At 42.2% G+C, this 19,976-nt stretch overlaps 4 protein-coding genes and 1 non-coding gene across 5 annotated transcripts; 3 read left to right on the forward strand and 2 right to left on the reverse strand.

Annotated features, from left to right (window-relative positions):
• Window positions 1–704: 704 nt before the first annotated feature.
• On the reverse strand, window positions 705–4,201 carry LOC129599793 (actin-binding protein IPP-like). The gene is made up of 6 exons (XM_055498116.1): window positions 3,783–4,201; window positions 3,170–3,449; window positions 2,707–3,013; window positions 2,008–2,637; window positions 1,864–1,953; window positions 705–1,780 (listed from the first exon to the last, which is right to left on the reverse strand). The coding sequence occupies exons 1-6, from the start codon at window positions 4,061–4,063 to the stop codon at window positions 1,539–1,541; spliced, it is 1,830 nt and encodes a 609-aa protein (XP_055354091.1). The 5' UTR covers window positions 4,064–4,201; the 3' UTR covers window positions 705–1,538.
• A 1,179-nt stretch (window positions 4,202–5,380) lies between these two features.
• Trnar-ucu (transfer RNA arginine (anticodon UCU)) lies at window positions 5,381–5,453 on the forward strand. Its single transcript has one exon. It is a non-coding gene; the product is annotated as a tRNA-Arg (tRNA).
• A 182-nt stretch (window positions 5,454–5,635) lies between these two features.
• Window positions 5,636–14,325, reverse strand: LOC129599813 (retinoic acid receptor RXR-alpha-B-like). The gene is given in 6 exon segments (XM_055498141.1): window positions 5,636–6,351; window positions 6,654–6,884; window positions 7,274–7,528; window positions 7,531–7,677; window positions 8,935–9,092; window positions 13,599–14,325. Coding segments are annotated over 6 exon segments (1,713 nt in total). The 5' UTR covers window positions 14,030–14,325; the 3' UTR covers window positions 5,636–5,860.
• A 1,420-nt stretch (window positions 14,326–15,745) lies between these two features.
• LOC129599802 (histone-lysine N-methyltransferase SETD1B-like) lies at window positions 15,746–17,359 on the forward strand. The gene is made up of 4 exons (XM_055498127.1): window positions 15,746–15,885; window positions 16,056–16,464; window positions 16,650–16,814; window positions 16,965–17,359. The coding sequence occupies exons 1-4, from the start codon at window positions 15,828–15,830 to the stop codon at window positions 17,224–17,226; spliced, it is 894 nt and encodes a 297-aa protein (XP_055354102.1). The 5' UTR covers window positions 15,746–15,827; the 3' UTR covers window positions 17,227–17,359.
• Window positions 17,360–17,713: 354 nt separating this feature from the next.
• Window positions 17,714–19,829, forward strand: LOC129599799 (monocarboxylate transporter 2-like). The gene is given in 7 exon segments (XM_055498123.1): window positions 17,714–18,079; window positions 18,082–18,179; window positions 18,181–18,226; window positions 18,318–18,461; window positions 18,567–19,223; window positions 19,282–19,407; window positions 19,641–19,829. Coding segments are annotated over 7 exon segments (1,269 nt in total). The 5' UTR covers window positions 17,714–18,015; the 3' UTR covers window positions 19,775–19,829.
• The last annotated feature ends 147 nt before the right edge of the window (window positions 19,830–19,976 follow it).

A 19,976-nucleotide genomic window follows, 5' to 3' on the forward strand; every position in this document is an offset into this window, starting at 1 on the left:
TTGTAAGTAGTTAAATAATAAATACAACAGGACTCAGCGCTAGCGACCTTGCGTAGCGTTTGAATTGTAGTATGTAAATGTACGTACCGTATGTACTATGAAGGCCGGTATTAGTCAGTGTTGTAAGTTGTAACTAATTTTTAATGAGCCAAAGTGTTGTACTGAGAGATTCATGTCGTTTTATATGTACCGTGTTACCGTGTAATAACTGACCGGCATAACTTATATTAAGAAATGCGTATTAAAGGCTTTGCCGGATACGCTACCGTTAGTTATAATTTTTAAGTCCATATATTCCTCATCTATTAGTTATTAATCAGCCATATAAATCTTACGCATTGCTTTAATATTATTAATTTAACCCACTTTTTTAGGACAACCGAAGACAATTCTTGCAGTGGGACCTCTTTCTCGTAGCGTTCCTTGAAACCAGCGGTGAACATAGTGTGAAAAAAGGTGCTGTGGGCGCTAAGAACGATGCGGTGGCACGGAATTCCTGCGGTCGAATCGTTTCCGATTACAATCACATCGCACAGCACGTCGTTGGCCCGCAAGCTCTTAATCGTTGCGAAAAGTGCTGCGTATCCATAGATGTACAAGTACATGCGGCACGGGCCGCACGGCTATCTCCAACACGCTGGTGGCTTCCTGTCTGCTCAGAGACAGAACTTGTGGCCATGATAAACAGCTGTTTTTAGTTTCGGTTCAAGTCAGAATAATGAAACTCAAATTAGGCACTTGTTCTGCTAATTACGTATTGCGCACACTGCAAAGTAACCAGCAGATCGTCACACCAACAAGACAAAATGTAAAAACTGCGAGCTGTCTGCTACACAAACATTTTTCTTACTGAAAGCTGAATTGTGAAGCACAGAAAAATAAAACTAACAACAAGTACACAGGGAAACGATGATAAAGAATTACCGATCGGAATTAAAGATAACGCGCAGATAATGCATGTTGCTTCACCAGTGTACGTACAGCTCCAGCGCTTCTTTTTACACACTTTTACAGCTGAGTTTTACTCGTGAAGTTGTGTTTCCGGTGACATGCCACACAGCACACAAGAAAGCCAGAAGGTTGCGATATGAATCAAAATACTTTAAAACGGAGCGTGCAGGAATGAGAAGATATTCAACACTAATATCGTCTACGGTAGAGAGACCAGAGACTGACCGCTGATCAGCAGCTTACTATAACTAATGTAAGCAGCGCCATCATTGATATAATTATGTGTTTTCATTATTACAAATTACAAAGTAATAAGCGATTTGTGATGGTAAAGGCAGATAATTAAAAAATAATTGTTTCTTCGATTTTTCAACATTAACCACTTTGTCAACTATAATATTTGTTAACCTGCAAAGTTTAGGTACGTTGCCCAGTCGCACCTTATATTCCAAAAAGCGTACAAATTTATGATTTTTCAATACTTTTACAACTTGTTCAAATTTTTTATGTAGCGGAAAAGTTTGAACGATTTATCTAATACAGATCTGTTTACGACCCGAGCGTAGCAAGTTCTATTATAAATTCCATCACGCCGTGCCATTTGGTTTTTTTCCCGCTTCTAAGCTGTTCAAGTTCTTCATGCGAAAGGTCACGCATGCAAACCCCGAGCGGGCTGTAGGTAACTGGGTGTCGGAAACCGTCCACGTATCGGACGCTTCGTCGTAATATTCAACAGAATTCAGGTCGCCTTTATCATATCCACCCAAGACGTAAATTTTATTGCCCACGCAAGCCGCTCCGGTACTTTGCCGTTTTTTTATCATACCGCCTGAAAACAAATTCAGTCAGATAAAGTACCAATCAGGTAGTTCCCAAATGGCAAGTGCAGCAACGAGACGTTCAGTACGGTACTTTTTGTCAACCACTGATCGGTCTTGGTATCGTATGCTTCAACGCAGGACAAACTCTGCCCTTGATTAGGTCCTCCACAAAAGAATCCACCTAAGAAGAAATTATTGGTATTTCTGGAAAGTGGAAACCGTCATCCTGACTTACCGATTACGTAAATTAAACCACTTGGTCCGACGCATGCTGAGCACGAGTACCGTGCTGTCGGCATCTTCCCTAATTCCCTCCACGCATCATTCTTGGGATCGTAAGACAGCGCGGTATCGGTGGCTGTATCACTAAACGTCCGTCCGCCAAACACATAAATCCGCCCATTAGACACCACCGTAGCGAAGTTGGCTAGCGCCGTCGGGAGGCTGGCCACAAACTGCCATTCACTGTGAAACGGAGGGTAGTGTAATCGGTAGTCGTAGCGTTCCATGCTCGCTTGATATCCATGCGTGTCAACATATCCACCAATGGCGTAAATGTAACCGTTCAGATACGCTGCCCCGTGACACGCGCGCGGCGTCTGCATGCGTCCCATTGGCTCAAACTGGTCAGCGTAGGGATCGTATCGCACATTGGCGTGCAGCCAGAACTCGTTGTTCATGTAGCCGCCACTGAGGAAGACGTACTTGTCGTCCACGTTGACCACACCGTTGTCGGCGACGTTGACGAATACCGCGCTCTTCCAGCTATTCCACGACTTTTTTAATGGATCGAAGTACTCCACGCAGTTTGTATCGTTCAGGTTGTCTCCTTTTCCTCCAATCAAGCAAATCACGGTTGTTGTTCCTGAAGCAATTATTTAATATATTACATCCAAACGATACCGGCATTTTCTCGTGTAATTAACGCACTTACCGAATAATTTCCGTGGATGATTTAAACATGCAGCAACTTCTTCGGTTCTCTCAGTTCCTGGATTTAATTGAGAAGTCGAAGAACCTGCTCCTTCTCCAGCAGGACGGTTTTTAACAGTCTCCAGCAGAGGCAGGAAATAATTTTGTTGGAATGCCCTATTTAGAAACGGCTGACGAATGCACTGCAGAATTGCGTACATTTGGGGTCGCCGTTCCTCGAGGTCATGATTAAACCATCGAACAACGATACTTAACACGTCCTCCTCATGCTCGACGCACAAGTCGTCGGCACTAATCAGTTCCACTAACTGCAAAAATAATACGAGTAACACAAAGGTCACGAATGATGTCAGCACGAGTATAATTAAATTAATGTTCCTTGCGCTATTCTACCTGTGCAAGCGTATTGCAGTGTTGTGCCATACTTTTACCGCGTATACTGTAATCAGCATTTTTGTACTTACTTTATCAGTGCTTAATTCTAAAAAGTCAGGGTTAGAGGAAGCCTCCATAAAATGTCGCAGAACCATGGCTTTGGCTTGTTTCATTAGATCGGGTTTATATATTTCGCACAGAGGGAAGCAGTACCGCTCCAGGCAGTTTTTGTCATCCAGAGTGCGCTCCAGAAAATCCCAACATGTGCTGACTAACGGAGCAATATCCAGGAAGTGTGCTGCGGCAAGAAGGGATAGGGCATTATCCTCGTCGATGCTGATGTCGGTAGCATAGATGTAGTCAATTATACTGCAAAGGTTACTGTTAACATATTAATCAAATTTAGATTGACAACCCGATTCTTTGGAACTCGGGCAAAAATGTCAACTTGTGTTACACATTTTTTGCAGTATACTGGATTGCGAAATTGTTGAATGTATAAAGCCTGGCAGTTCTTTTATATAGAGAAGGTAGGAATGAATTTGGTAAAATTAATGGTGAGTTATTTTTGTAAATGAACGTTAACCATTGACAGTTTACTAAGATCTACAAACGCTACTCGTAGTAAACAACCTGTTTAAATTTATATTTATCAAACCATATATCTTACTGCCACTAACGGCGAGACGCGACTGTACTCACGACTGTAAAATGGGAGCTGATACTTCCGGTAGTGGAACTACTTCCTCATGGCATTCCCTCAATCCGATGGTAAACATGGTACGGAAGAAGGTACTGTGAGCGCTGAGGATGAAACGGTGGCAAGGAATCGCGGCCGATGATTCTTCTTGCCCTTTTAAGATCACATCGCACAACACTCCACCGGTACGCAGACTGTTAATGACCCCGGCGAAGTGCTCACTGCCCATTCCGGTTCGCACTGAATAGCCGTCCACGGCCGATGTATTGTGCGTGGCTGCCATAGGATATCCAACAACTGGAGGATATGGGCGACGAGACGTACTCTGGATCTCCTAGGGTTGTGGTTGACCTTTCGTTAAATATGTACTTATAACATACTAAACGGGAGCAGTAATAATTAGTTACTGCGAGCAGCTTTTGTTCTGTCATGACCATTCTGTCAAGAGTGTTTACAGCAGCGATTACAACGATTATAGCGAAAGCGATAAAGAGGTTATGATAAGGAATTAACGGCACACGAAATCAGCATTTACTGTCGGAGATAGTGATGGTGTTACCGACAATTACGCTAATCGTGAGATAAGTTGGAATACAAAAATAGTTATGTTTGACAAATTATGATTTGTCCAATTATAAGCTTAGATTTTGGCCTACGTGCTAAAAGGTCAGGGTTCATAAAGATGGGCGAGTTGGTGAATAATGTGATTTATACGTATAATAGTTCCATACGAGTAATGATTATGATAGCGCAAAGTGTACATGCACAATACGCGTATTGTGCATGCACACTTTGCGCAAACACAACACGTACGTGTTGTGTAATGTGTACTAGCTAATATCAATTTTGTGGTTTGTTTAGTAAATGACAGCAGTCAGCAGACATATTTTTAATTATTGTATCGTGGTTTGTACGTGTATTGTATTGTGTATTGTAATTAATTACTTATTGTATTGTGTTTGTATTGTGTTATTAATAGAGTTGTAAGAAAGTTCGATAACATAGCGGCGACTGGAAAATATGAAAAATTTTGAGAGAGATTTATTGATAATTAGTTATATAATCAGCATTACAATCTTACTAACAGTTGTAAGTGTCAGCCGGAGCCACTCCGTTGTGTTTGTTTCACCGACTGCAAAAAAGGTGAAGAAATTGACACTATAGTAAATTATTGACTACAAAAATTAAAGGTTTGAAATACTCAGCACATTATAGTTGAAAAATTAGAACACAGTTGCCCTGAAAATTACATAAATAAAAAAATAGTAAAATTTAATAATTTTGATGTATACCGCTGAAGTATGATGCAACGATTTCTCGTACTTACTCAACCGCGAAAAGTATAAACGTGCAATACAGCACTAATTTATAGAGGTGCAGCTGAGAATTTGAAGTATAAAATAAATATTAGTCGTCTATTATTATTTGCTTTTGACTGAGTGTAAAATTAATAATAATTTGTAAGTTATTTGTGACAGTTGTAACGAAAAGCAAATAACCGTGACACGGTGTTCAAACAGTTACACCAGCGTTAATCGCCGGTTAGGCAGCTATACCGAACTGCCTCTTCACTAACAGCCGACACAGTACTAATAATTCAGCCCTTGTAGCTAAGTGGCTATAGCGCTGGCCTTCTAAGCCAGAGGTCGCGGGTTCGACCCCCGCCAAGGGTGGTTTTTTCTTTTTTCTTGTGGAAACACTTCATTTACGGTTTCTACTACATCACGTGATCCTTTCCTAAGCAAATCTGGATAACAAAAAAGGAAAACATGCTAATGCAAACGCCTACGAACGCCTACGACGCACGCTAATTGCAAACGCTGTCATAAGATTCGCGACACGTATTCCGTAGCCGTCAACGCACCGAACGATCTGTTTTTATTGCTTGTATACATGGTTGTTAATAAAACCTTCACCGCCGCTGCATAGAAATCCCAGCCAGTGTCCGAACAAAGTTAACCAAAAAACAAAAACCAGCCGAGACAAAGAAAAATAATTCGCTCTGTACAAACAGGATTTCGTGCGTAATTCTGCATACAAATATTCCCCCGCTCATTATCCCCTGCCCCCTGGGTGGCGACTAGTAGGGATGGTTCTGCTCCTGCTTAATAAACCCGCCCGCCCCGTACCCGAACCCCCCGGCATCGGGGGGCGACACCGGGGTAATCGCGCCACTGGCGGCACTCCCCGCGCTGCCCGGCGGGTTCCCGAAGGCCGCGAAGAACTCCGCCGTCAGACTGTTCATGGGGCTGGGCGTGGCCAGGGGCGTGCGCAGGCGTTTGTGGTACTCGTCGGTCTCCACTTCCAGGGCGATCTGGCGGAGATCGCGCGTGGGGGACTGGATGAGCTTGTAGAGGAAGGTGTCGAAGGGGAGGGTGGGAAAGAGTTGGGAGAAGAAGAGCGGCTCCAGGCACTTGAGACCGATACTGCGCAGGGACGGCAGGCGGAGGAGGAGCTTGGCGAAGCGCGACAGGTCGGTGGGGTGGTGCTGCTGGCAGTGCTCTTCCAGGGCGCTGTATAGCAGCTCCCGGCAGGCTTCGATGCGGTCCGCATTGGACAGGCCTTTGGCGTCTGTGTGCCGGGAAATATAAATAATTTCAAGTTTCAACATTAACTGATTTTCCAGCTAACTGCTGGTTTTAAGGGTTTATTATAATACGTTCTAGATGCTACTGCAATTAATTTTAAAATATACAATTTAATAATATTTAAAAACAAATATATAAAAAATAAATACAATTTAAATTACTTTAACAAAAATCAGTAATACAGTTATACAATTATTTTATATACTTAGGTAAATATTATAAAAATAAGCAATTCTTTTTCTAACAATCGGAAATGCCAATAATTATGGAGATTTTCTGTAATACCTGGATTGAAAAGGATAATCCCGCGCAGGCACGCCAACTCGTAGTTGTCCACGCGGAGTTCGGACATCTTGGCGATCAGTTCACTGGACATTCGCTCAATGAGACCACTGAGCCCGAATAAATGCGCCTGACTGGGCGTAATACACATCCCGGTGGACAGGACCAGTCCGTGAGCAACACCGGCAAATACAGCACGCGCACCCATCGCCGACAGATGCAGCTCATTCCAGCCTAAAAAATAACCGAAAATTCATACATCACAAATCAAAAATTCATGCAGCGCGGCAAACTGTCAGAAAATCGGTGAATTAACGAAACCATACATAAAATTAAAATTACCAAACTGAAATCTGGAGCATTTTGATTCGCAATTTTAATGCTCATTATAAAAAGGCAATCAAAGTAAGTACAGTCATTAATTTGCATTCAATAATTATTTATTGATATATTTGTCTTTTTCATATATTCAGTAATTATTTTTAATTTTATATAACAAGTATCAGTGATCGTATTAATCAGGAAAAATGCCGGTTATTATGTTGAAATACGAGACTTCATTCGTCTGTTAAGCAAAATACCGGTGATTCACTGTTTACCCAATTATTCATTAACTAACTGACCGCATTTGATGAGGGCCACCTGGTCGCTGAGCGGCATCTCGCCGATGAGCGGGCACATGCGCGCATACTGCGCGGCCTGGTGCAGCTCCCGCTCGCAGACCTCCACCAGCTGGCGGTTGGCTTCCGGCTGGTGCAGGGTGGCCGTCAGCAGCGCCAGATCCAGCGGGCGCACCTGCGCGCCCTCCTGCTCGTGCAGGAAGGAGCCCAGCATGATGGAGTCGGCGGCCAGCAGTTTGTCCACACTGAAGTCCGCCCGGCTGATGCGCTGCTGCTGCTCCAGGGGTTCACCGTCGGGGTGGCGCTGGTGGCCCGCTCCGACTCGCTGTCGTTGCTGGCCGTACTGCTCATGTGCAGGGCGCTGCCGGCGCGCGCTGCCTTGGAACGCTGGCGTTCCTCTTGGACGGCTGCAATAAATGATCATATTTGTTTATTGAACCGTTTATCGTCGTTTTATTCTTTATCATCTTTTAAAAATCTGTTCCGGAAATTTATATTTTCTTCGGTATGCATACAGATATCAACGACAGTGAAGATGTACCACACAACATAACTATGACAATTTATAATCACAGAATAAACAAACACAGAATTTTATAAGTAAAATAAATAACTGTACGATATGTTAGTTAATATAAAAAAACAGCAAACACGGGCTTACAACATCCCGATTTAACCGAGATAAAAGCGTTATGAAATCGCTCTTTCAATATCAGACATTGAACCGACCCTTACGGAAATTCTCCGTAATCTGTGACCTGGCATCGAAAGCCAAAATTGACTAGTCTAACCTTGAAAGTTGAAACCATCACAGCGTACAGTTATTCCCAGAATACAGACAGTTTATTTTGTTACAGTAATTTCGGCTGGTCGTTTAACAATTAAATTAAGGTACTATCTCAGTATACCTAAAGTTTCGTAAGTGGTTTATTTTAATAAGATATTATCATCATTAGTCGGCAACATTTCAGTTAGATAACAGTCTATTACGTTTATCCGCAACCGAAATCAGACAGTACAAAAAACCGACCAAAGTCCACACGTCATTCAATTCGAAATTCCAAGTCCATCAAACGGCTTATCGCATAAAATGCGGCATAATGGACTTTAAATGCTCCTCTTTCAAATCTCAATTTTCTATTTGCTGTAGCGCCATAAAAAAGAGAAATGTCACAACTGTCAGTCATCTTCCACAGAAAACACAGCGCTACAATTTTATAATCAATCCACTTCTATTAAGAATTATTATCAGATTATTTTATGTTATTTAAAAAAAAATCTAGCGTTATATTTTGAAAAACAATCTGCGTTACAATTTTATAATTAAATTTATTGCAAAATAATTATTCATGTATTTCCCAGTTTAGTTATTAATAATCTCTTATTTTATTTCTCCAAGTGATAGTAAAATTATGGAAAGGGTTCAGGAAGCTTAGTAAGCATCGTCAGGCAGTTTTTATTTGGTGTGCGTGTGCAGCCACACCGCGGCACTTCCGGGCCAAGAGGAAGTGGCCCACAGCGCGCGGCGTGCATTAGCATACAGCACGTGTACTCAACGGCGACATGATCAGTATTCATAACCGGGTCTGCATAAAATACCCGTATACACCGATCGATTGATCAGCAGCATGCACGCGGCAATAACAATCATAAATGTGCTGTACCTTCACGTCGCATGCCCATCTGCAGGCATTTCTCATAGCGGCAGTACTGACAGCGGTTCCGCTGGCGTTTGTCCACCAGACAGTTGCGATCTTCGCGGCACGCGTACGTTAGCTCCTTCCGCACTGTCCGCTTGAAGAAGCCCTTGCATCCTTCGCAGCTGCAATCAAAACTTCATTTATTAACGCCACTGCGCGGTAAAATGAACAAAATTTGAAGCGTGAAAATGTCTTTCCGCTCATCATTCAATACGGAAAAATCAACAGAATTATTTCACTTTAATTATTAAAGAAATTATCATAACTAAAAAGGCACTGCAGACTAAAACATAAAATTTTAAAAAAAATTTGGTTGTTATTATTTTAACGTTAAATTTTAACTATGAGTAGCATGACGGCGCTTGCACTTTTTGCTTTTTTGATGGCTATTTTCTTTCAAAGCACAAATTTTTAAAAAAAAATTAGAAGATGTCAAATATTGATAGCAGAATTTTTCATCATTGTGAATTTATTATTAACTTTATTATTAACATCGAAGTCGAGCACCACTCATATCCACTGCACTACAACTGCCATATTTGATTGGGCATATCGAAGTTCTGCACGTTGTCGACAAAAACGTAAGTTCAAGCACTGTACATATTCGGTATTCCCATTATTTTTAATGCATGTTTAGTTGCTCACAAAAATGTTCTTATTAAAAAATTATTATTAATATTATTATATTAATTTAGAATATGCAGCAATCCAGCAGAAACCTGGGAAAAATTCTTTTGTGCTCCTTATTACATATATCGAGCAATCACTACGCAAAGTCGCAAAGTACACTGCGGTATGGCTTCAGCGTTGTAGTAAAAAAAATTACTCGGCAAATTCTTTATGACTAACGAAACAAAAAGGCCTCGTTTTCAATCAAGCGTTCAACCGGCTAACAAAGGCCGTTTTACGGATGAGTAAGCTGTTTCCGCCGGAACAACCACGTCCTGCACGCTGCTGCTGTATGTGTATGATTGCTCGTATAATTAGATTTTCGCTTCTCACACACCATCCTGTCACGTACATATATAAAAGTCTCCTAGTCTGTCATGTTTTTTTCCAGGCCAACGTTGGACCCCGCGGGCCAATCATGCGGCCGTAAAATGCCGCACTGCATTCCAGACCGCTTTTTGTACCGCGCACTGGCTTCAAACGCTGCAGTTAAGACGATTAAGGAAGGCTTTTTGTCAAGGTGTAAATATCGGCTATATAAATCGTTTACAATAAAAATTGATATGTCTTCGTCTGTTTAACGGGCATGCCGGAAACGTGATCGGTGCGGTATTATGCAATGGATTGAGCGTGACAGGACGAAGGACGAAAACCGCCGATCGCATTATTTATTTTCCATAAGTTCGGTGATACTTGTTTTTTTATTTTTGCAAGCAATTATACTGAACAGAAAAATTCCCAAAATAATTGTCAAAATTCTGATAATAAATTCCATTTAAGCACTGTAAATTCTGTCATCATCGGATTTACAAAATATATAAATTATATATTAAAATTAAAATATTAAATATATAGAACTTTTTAAAAGAATAGTAGAATAAACAAACGAATTTCTAAAGAATTTTTTATTATTACACCAAGCAATTTAATTTTTAAATTGTAGGATTAGCATGATCGAAGCTCAAATTTTAAACATACTCCGAGTGCAATTCTCCAAAATTGCTCCTTAATTTCTGCAGTATGTCAAATGTCACTTTCTAGTCATGGTGAAATTTTTCAGGAATGCATGTTGCGCATATAAATCAATTAACAGCCACATTTTTGCGCTCACACGCACATCCACACGCGATGTCAATAAAAGCAGATCTCGGTAAACACATTCGGCAATCTGGTGAGAACGCAGGCTCTTTTCGAAAACCAAACCGTTCGTTTGCACATGTTCCCATAATAAACAGTCACAAATTTTGTACAGCAAGTTGTACAGTCTGTAAACAGAAAAAGCCTTTTCAAAGAATTGAAAATCTTCAGTTTTTCAATTCTGGCATAACTGTGAAATATAAAAAAAATTCAAAAAATTCATTGTAATGTTTTCCAGTATTTGTCTAATATCAGTCGCATCCCACCATGAGCTATATTTTTTAATGTAATCTAACTGTCTTCTAACTGCTGTTAAAATTAAGTTTTAATGCTACTTTAAATAATGTATTTTTCTATTGACTTCGGAAATTAATTACAAATTCAAATTCCCATAATTTTCATATATTAAAGATTAAAGCCTAGTCGTACGAATAGCAGTATGTTGTGCAATTTATTTAAAAAAACAGAAACTAATTCAGAAAATCAGTCGATTAAAATAAATTTTAATGCTATTTATAATATTTTTCTATCGCCTTCAGAAGTTAATTACAAATTTAAATTCCCACAACTTTCATTTATTAAAACCCCAAGTTTTTCGGGAAATTCCTCCTCGCCTTCGTCGGCCGTACATCTCAGAATTTCAACGACACACACGCACACAAGACAGCGCGCCGCTCGACGCGGGGACTGGAAATTCCAGCTGAGGCCAGCAGAAAAAAATCCAGACCGGTTTTTAAGGAACAAGTGACAATCTACCGGCAGTTCGCTTACTTTTTCTAACCACACTGAAGCACTCTTTCTCTGTGTTTGGATCATCTCTCTTGCAGCGGGCGTTCTGCTTGCGCAACCTGTACGCCGGTGAACACGACGGCCGTAAAAATGATAAACCTGTTCAGTTATGCGCCGAGCGCGGTCTGACTCATTTCCATAGACATCATGTGCGCCGCTAATTATCAATTCCACCTATTCAAACGCACTGGAGAGATCTCGCTCGTAAACACGTCGTTTAAGTGTTCAGTTTACAACCGCGTACGCGAAATATCGATATCGGTGCGGTGGCCTTTATTTTCATTCTCATCACATGAATAATTTTTCCGGCGTGGATTGTTGGTTTGTGTGCCGACGAAGAGAGCAGCTCCGATCAAAAAATGAATTATAAAAATTAGGGAAAAACATTTACCAATACCACAAATTATTTCAAGCCGATTTTAAATTCTAAAAAAAGCAGAATAATCTAAAATTCAATTAATTTCCACGGAAGTCAGTGAAATTTCACATAAAAATTGAACAGAAAACAATACATAATAATTACAAGAATGAAAATACAAATCAAGCCAAAACGATTTACAAATAACACAAATTATTTCAAGCCAATCTGAATTTTAAAAAAAAAGCGCAGCTCGATTAATTTCCACTAACAGCTGCGGAAATCTATAACAAATCCGTAATTTCATAAAAAAAATTGAACAGGTCAACATATAACAATCACCTAATAAAATGCAAAATTATATTCAGCCTATTAAATATAATTTTAAAAAATGCCGAAGAAAATAAGCGGTGTGCGGTAATATATGGGAAATTAACACTGACAGGCCTAACCGTCAACTGTCACGGACACTTCGTTCCAGCGTGCCGTTTCTGCGTGTTTCCTAAATGTTTGCCATGGCTAACGGATCGCTACGGAATCGCCTACTAATACTCTACTCTTAATTCAATATGCACACTATCGCCAAGAATAACCCGCCACTGTAAACAATCCGCATTAAAAATAAAGCCTTCGACGCAACAGATAAAACGGTCCCGCTCTCAGCTGTGAGGATAAGAAGAGTAAAGATGCGAAAATGACGACGTTTATCGCGATTCCCACCATTGCCCAAACAAAACCATTCAGTTCCTACGCACTGTAATTATTAAAAACTGATAATAGTTCCGCTAATTTCACAACCAAAGTCTACTAAAAAATTAAATGCGCTGTTTCACAATAAACGTCAATTTTCAATTTATCATCAGATTTTTTCGTGTTGTCTCAATAGGTATTTAATGACGCACACTTCCTTTATTTGCAGTTGCTAACATTGACTTTCAGCTGTAAAAACCTTTGCTCACGAAGCGAATTACACCCGATAAATCCATAAAATATCAATGCTACTACGTCGATAAATTTTTCTCGTAAAATCATTCAATTTTAGTATTTGTCAACGACTGCGCGATTTGACTGGGGCAATAAAAACAAATAAATATTATTTCAAGAACAAATAACAAACCGAACCGGTCCTGAACACAATTAACGTCAACACAATCAATTCATTTCCGAAGTGGTACTATTTTCAGTATTTTTTACAATCTTAGTTCATGTGTCAATAAATTTATTAAAATCTAGCCTAGAAATTAAGCCGCGCACTCGCACAACAAAATAATTAACAGCATGCATCAATAATTAATTACTTGCCGTTATTTCCGGCATGCGACGGAAGCGTCACGGCGTAATATTAAATTTCGAAAAATCTGATATCTACATCTAATTTAAATTAAATTATTAAGAAATAGACCAACCGCAAAAACAAATAATGAGGGTTCTACTCAAATGTGAAAATTCGATAGCACATTGGATAATTTAATTCAAAAATAAAATACTAAACTATTTATTATTCACTACTTATTATTCACTTTAAGTGAATTTAATATTTTATTTGATAATTAAATTAACGAAAAAATTGAGAAATGAATAGCAAGTACCAGAGTAGGGAAAAAAATACTAAATAAGAAATTAAAGTATGCCAAAATTAACGGAATAAAATTATTACGCAATCGCCAAGACCCACCTGTAGACGCCGTAATGTTTCCCGGACGCCCGGTCCCCACAGATGGCGCACAAATGTTTGGACATGGATAGCGGATGATGCGGTGGAAATCCCTGATTACTGCCCGGTCCCGTGGGACTGGTCGTACCACCGGAGGACGTGGCTGCCGACGACGGGGGTGGCGCAGCGCTGGTGCCCTGACCCGGGGGTTGGTGTTGCATAACGTGTGACGATGGCGACGACGAGGGCGGTAGGACTGGCGGCAGCAGCTGACTGGGCACAAATAAATCACCACTACTCAACCGTCTCAACAGATCCTCCCCATCATCGGCCCGGTCGCTATCCGACGAGCTGATGGGTGAATGGTGCAGCGGCGGGGCGGTGCGCGCGGGATACGGCGGGGGCGTGGGGAAGGCGGGGGTCTCCAAGGGGAAGGGGGAGAAATTATTCATAGGGAGCACTAACCGCAGCGATCAAACCGTGGGTGAACAGACGCGTGCCCACCGCGAATTTACAAGGATAAGATTATCAGCAGGGTTTTACGAGGCGGCTAATTGCCACAATACCGGGCACTATTCGGAAATTGGTGCCAATGCACACAGGTACGCTGATGGGCCGATAAAAACACATTCGAGAGTAGAGAAGAATGGCAGCAAAATGGAGCGACAGCGTTTGGAGGTTTTTACGGTTGTGTGTGTGATGTGTGTGACTGTCTGGCCAGTGTATACATGTTTATCTAATGTGGATCGGTAATTTTGCTGGGCGCTTTCTATCAGCCGCGCGGCTGTGTGAGATAAAAATTGTGCAGTGAGTGTCAAAGGCGGTTGTGCACCGTTGGCGAAAATGGGTGTGATACAGTTGATTAATTTATGGCGCAGCGGATGACTTGTTTGTAGCTGGGCGTAATTTACAGTGGCATCAATACTGGAAATCATAAACCAGCGCACATTAAACGGGTGCGCACGCACAGCTGATAGCCTCGCCCACCGTCGTGGTTGTAGTACGCTCATTCAGAGATTTTGACGATTGCGATTGGTTGGCCGGTGGGTGTACGACCGCTCGTGTACTCGTACGTGTAGAATGCCGTATTCTGCTTCGCTCTGCCTGCACTGCGCATTATGGCAGGCGGCTCGGCTTGTCACAAGTATCATTGCGTTATCGATTGCGATTGCATGTAATTTGATAAGGTACATTAACTGCGACATTGATCTGCTTTCTTTTTAAAGTAGCCGTGGCGGAAAGCGATGGATAAAAAAGACAGGACAAATAAATGCACTTGTCCATTAAGACGGGAAGTGAGCTTTTATCGGGGGATTATCGTTGTAAGATGGCAGATCTGTCGATTTCGCGCGGGTTCTAGTCGAAATAGAACGAAAGTCTTGTACCGGACATCAGTAGTATTGATTTTCCCAACCAGGGTACAAAAATATTGTTGACAGTGCAGCTGTTGAGTTTACACGAGCCGATGCGGGTTTATCTTATGTATACGTCGTGTACAACGACGCGAGAGAGAGAAAGAGACAGCCAAGCGACCTTGACATTATGCAACGGCACCGCGTCATCGATCAGCTCATGATTTGATGGACGGATGCTGGCTGCAGCTACTGTGCCCGCAGCGGCTGACTAGGTCAGATTGCAAACTGTGCAGATGCGGCGCAAATGATGAGGTAATCTGATGGGGTCGGAATCGCTGTGATGATGATTAGTTTGTGAATAGTATGTTGTGCATGAAGAGCGAAGAAAAGAAGGATGTTCCAGTCAATAGAATAGCGTTGATCGGTACAAGTCAACACGTGAGCATATGGGTGCCGAGGGAAATCTAAACTGGAAAATTCTGTAGAATATTTGCACCATTATAACATTTTATGAAATCCAGCGAACCAGCAAAATGACTCTGAAGCTAAAGAGCCAGATCATAGAAACACTATAAAAATTTTGAATATGTATTTGTACTGAACACATGTTTTCCAAATCGGTAAATAATATTGAGGGTCAAATCGTAGCACTTTATTGCACTTCGTCTAATGATTATTAGTGAGCAACACACTTTATGGATTAACTTCCGTAGGTTTATGTCGCCCGTAAGTTCGACGTAGCTTATTAAACAACCATAAAAGCGGAAGACTGCTTTGGCGAAATTCTTTGCATGTTTAGTAAGATGACAGACGTGTCTTTGTGCTTCGTAAAAGTGACCTTTCGTCTACAATTCCTTTACAAAAGCAGAAGCTACTACGCACTTGGTATTCAAATATGGCGATGGATATCAAATTAAGAGCTATTTTTACCTTTATTTCCGTGTACCTTGTAGGTAGGTGTTCGATTTTGCCGGCACTGACATAATTAAATTATGTCACTGCGTGGTTAGGTACCGACCTTTTGTGAGAGCTTCAGACTACCGGGATTTAAATGGATCCTTTTATTGAACTTCCTGCGTTGCGGCTGTGGATGATACGCACAACCATTTGTTTCTGTTTTTAGTGATCCAAGCGGATGTTTTGCCTAACAATCGTTCCCCGGCGTCATGGCTGCGAACACGGCAATTCCCGAATGAATCCGACGGGGATTCCAATTCCGTAATCACCAAAGCGGATTTTGAATTGCATTTAAACGCTAGCGGATGGCGCGGTGCTGACGTCGATGCTAACTTCTCACGATCGCATCCCCAACCTGACCTGCTTATTAGTGATGATGACGGCCATCTGGATGCTGTGTCGCTCACCGACGTGAGCTCGCTGCAACCCGATGGCGGGGATGATATTCTGGCACATGAAGAAGATTTTCGTTTTATCAACGATACCAGCGCGAATAGTACGGGCGGCGGAGATTTCGCCGTTTCTGTACCCACTGGGGTTGTGGTCATCAAAGATATACCTAAACCGAACGCCAGGTAATCGTCGTGTGTTAGTTTTAACAATTTAACGCATACAGATCCTAGAACGACATACTGTATTAGCAATATAGCTGCATTATGTATCGCACAAAATATCAGTCGGCCGGATTAACTTGAAAGCGTCAAAAAATGCGCGCGAAATCGTAGTGTAAGCGTTGAACGTGATGACCTTTTCACTGTAGCTTTTCCCGCCGAAATGTTACGGCGAACTGGGACGACAGGGAAAACATGATTGTAACAAATTATAATGCGCAAGAAAGGTCATATTCCTCTGGCGAGCCAGCACCAAGGATTTACGGATTGACTGGAGGATACGGTGGTCACGGTTGGGGTGCTCCGACATTCAGGTAAGGAGCGGAATTTTTTACAAAACAAAAACGGTATTCCAGCATACGTAGAATACTTAGTCTTTTCTTTGCTTGGTGTTTTGTTACCTGTCTTCGCAAAAATCGTGACGGAATTAATACCATACGAAGTGTATGCAAATCCTGTTAAAGGTTACCAAGACCACCGCTTGCCCCCTTACCCCCCATCGCCCCCATGATGGTCATGCGGCCTCCACCGCCACCGCCGATGCCTCCGATCATTCCCATCCGGCCTCCGCCCATGCCGCCGATGATGATGATGCCTCCGCCGCCCATACCAATGGTACCCGGTGTGCCGGCTGTTCCCTCAATCATAATGCCCCCGGTACCGTATCCGCCGCCCGTACCGGCATTTAGTTTTCCTTCGTATGGTAGTGGATGGGGCTACCGATAATGTCAATCTTTATTTCGTAATTTTTAGTTCGTAATAATATTTGTAGAAGTTTGGAAAAATACTTTATAAATTTTTCGGATTGTTTTGCAATTGGATGTTTGATTTTGTTCGTCTCCTTAGTGAAACGTTAACTAAAGCCAAATCTGTGTGCAGTTTTGCTGGCTCAGTATGCTCAGTGCCTCAGTTACTAGTGGTCCTTGACTTAAGCGTGCAGCACGCAGCTGGTTCGAAAGTCGGAAATGCAAACGAGAATTTAGCGCGCCACCGTATTGTAAAATACTTGTTGTGACGGCCTACCCATATGGGTTAAAAATACTCCATACGCAAAAGACATGCAAAACAGAAACAGGGACAAGCTGCTGTTTACTTGCACCACTGCAATTTCTTCTTTAACTCTCGAAGTTAATTGCCCGCTCGATGTCTGGCAATGTGAATTCTCCACATCAGTATTTAATTTACGATGCTTTACTTCCAAGTTCCACAAGAATATGCCACTATGCTTTGGATACTTGTAGCTGGTACAGTTCACCAACAAGTCGATAACCGGCTAGATTTGCAAAGCACACTACGTTTTATCTCTTCTTTATTCTGTTCGGCAAGCTTTAGTACCACAGCATAGTCACTAAGCATCGTTTCTTTATCGATAATATTTTGTTTCTTATCGTGTCTTTTTGATTTAACGCGCTTTATGATTTACAATTTTATGCCACGGCAACCGCATGTTGAAACAGACTGCATTACGATGTGAAACGAAGCATATAAGAAAACAGGAAAAAGACTGTAAAAACCATGCCGTCCAAGGAACCAGTGACCGGTGAACCACCGAACGGTGGATTTGGTTGGGTGGTTGTTGTTGCTGTTTTATGATCCATTTTGTGGCGTTTGGCTTGCCGTATACCTTGGGAGTCTATTATCCCACACTCCAAGGAAGAATTCCAGTCGGATTCGGCGACCACAGCATGGGTTGCCGGGACGCATTTGGCGGTGGCTTTCGGAAGTGGTAGGTAAGAAATGCAGGTGTAAATCTTTGCAGTGGCCTCGAAAAATAACGTTCAATCTCTTGTAAAACTATTGAAAATAATTTCACACAGGTCCTGCTGCTGGGTGGCTCGTGGATAGATTTGGAACGAGAAGCGTTGCATTCGTTGGAGGAATTATTTCCACCGTTGGCTGCGTTATTGCCGCCTTTTCCAGCTCCATTATTGTCATCATTTTACTACTAGGAGTTTTTGCCGGTAAAGTAATTCAGAATAACGTGCTATGTACCCGTTAAAACTATCCAGGAAGCGAAAGTTTCATGATTGCTTTGCTTTACGTGACATCCTGTGCAAATTGTCAAGGTATCGGAACCGGTTTGATGTTCATCGCGGCCATTTCATCAGTGACCCGATGGTTCTCCACAAAGCGCTCGCTAGCCACAGGAATCGCTGTATGTGGCGCTGGCTGTGGAGTTATCGCCTTCGCTCCGCTGATTCGGTATCTCTTGGTGGTTTACGACAGAAAAGGTGCAATGCTGATCGAAGCCGGATTGGTGCTGCAAGGTTGTGTTTTCGGACTACTCCTTCGCCCGGTTCCCCAACGGCGAACCCCATCCAGTCATGTCGAAATGCAGCCATTACAGCAGAAACCAGCGGTTAAAGCTCCCCCAAACGAAAGCCTGAAGACCTTGTTAAAAGGCAGCATGTTCTGGCTGTTCGCTGTCAGTCAGCTCTTCACCTTTATCTCCGCCAGCATCGGATTGATATTCATGTACAGCCGTACTGTAAAAGATCTCCATATTGAATCTATGGAAGCGTCCCTTGTCGTGGCAATTATGGGGATTTGCAACACGGCGGGAAGGGTGTTGTTCGGAATTACCGGGAACGTTTTACCGAAATTTAGGACGTATTTGTTGAGTGGTGCGATTATGCTGTACGGTGCGGCGACAGCGTTCAGTGTGCTGGGAACGTCGTTTTGGTCGGCAGCTTTACACGGCGGATTGTTTGGTGCCGGTTACGGTTAGTAGCAACAAAGGTCATACTGAGTTGGAACCATTCAAGACTAGTGCTTTCGCAGGTGGGATGTTCGCGCTGTCGACTGTGGTTTTAGTTGACTACTTTGGGATGGGATCGTTCAGTACTCTATACGGCATGATCGGGGTGTTTCGTGGTATTGCATGTCTTATCGCTCCCCCCACCGGAGGTACGCAAAACGCTTATACGGAACTAGACTGGGACCTCTGCGCCGGAACTGTGAACAGCTTTATGCACTATCTGGATCATGCAGTGGTGTTTATGGTTTCGGGTTCACTTGGTTTATTGGTTTGATGCATGTCTTATCGCTCCCCCCACCGGAGGTACGCAAAACGCTTATACGGAACTAGACTGGGACCTCGGGTTCTGCGCCGGAACTGTGAACAGCTTTATGTTTTTTAGGTTGGATAGTATCACTATCTGGAGGAAGTCATGCAGTGGTGTTTATGGTTTCGAGTTCACTTGGTTTAATTGGTGGTTTGATGCTGTTTATGGCGCCCGTACTGCAGCATCAGAAAACTTCCCGAGATATATGAAGGGTTATAAATACTTTTGGAGATCATGAGGTCACTTAAGGCAACGCTAATTCTGCATTCGTAATTTCGTACATCCCAAGCAAGCATTAGCTCTGAACCGACTCGTTCTGCACTATACTGGAGCATTGTTACTATTGTATAAAGCGTTAACTGGTGAGTGCCACGGAACAGACATCAGATCTAGACAGAATGGTAATGCGCC

Source organism: Paramacrobiotus metropolitanus, unplaced genomic scaffold (genome assembly GCF_019649055.1).
Source record: "Paramacrobiotus metropolitanus isolate TYO unplaced genomic scaffold, Prichtersi_v1.0 Parri_scaffold0000155, whole genome shotgun sequence".
NCBI classification, from domain to species: Eukaryota; Metazoa; Tardigrada; class Eutardigrada; order Parachela; family Macrobiotidae; genus Paramacrobiotus; species Paramacrobiotus metropolitanus.

Bases quoted from the DNA above. Each gene is read 5' to 3' on its own strand.
- LOC129599802 (XM_055498127.1), top strand. From the start codon at position 15,828: ATGGCGATGGATATCAAATTAAGAGCTATTTTTACCTTTATTTCCGTG. The intron at 16,465-16,649 runs GTAATCGTCGTG...TTTTCACTGTAG, and splicing joins ATACCTAAACCGAACGCCAG to CTTTTCCCGCCGAAATGTTA. The intron at 16,815-16,964 runs GTAAGGAGCGGA...ATCCTGTTAAAG, and splicing joins TGGGGTGCTCCGACATTCAG to GTTACCAAGACCACCGCTTG.
- LOC129599793 (XM_055498116.1), bottom strand. From the start codon at position 4,063: ATGGCAGCCACGCACAATACATCGGCCGTGGACGGCTATTCAGTGCGA. The intron at 1,954-2,007 runs GTAAGTCAGGAT...ATTTCTTCTTAG, and splicing joins TGGTTTAATTTACGTAATCG to GTGGATTCTTTTGTGGAGGA. The intron at 1,781-1,863 runs GTACCGTACTGA...ATTTGTTTTCAG, and splicing joins CGATCAGTGGTTGACAAAAA to GCGGTATGATAAAAAAACGG.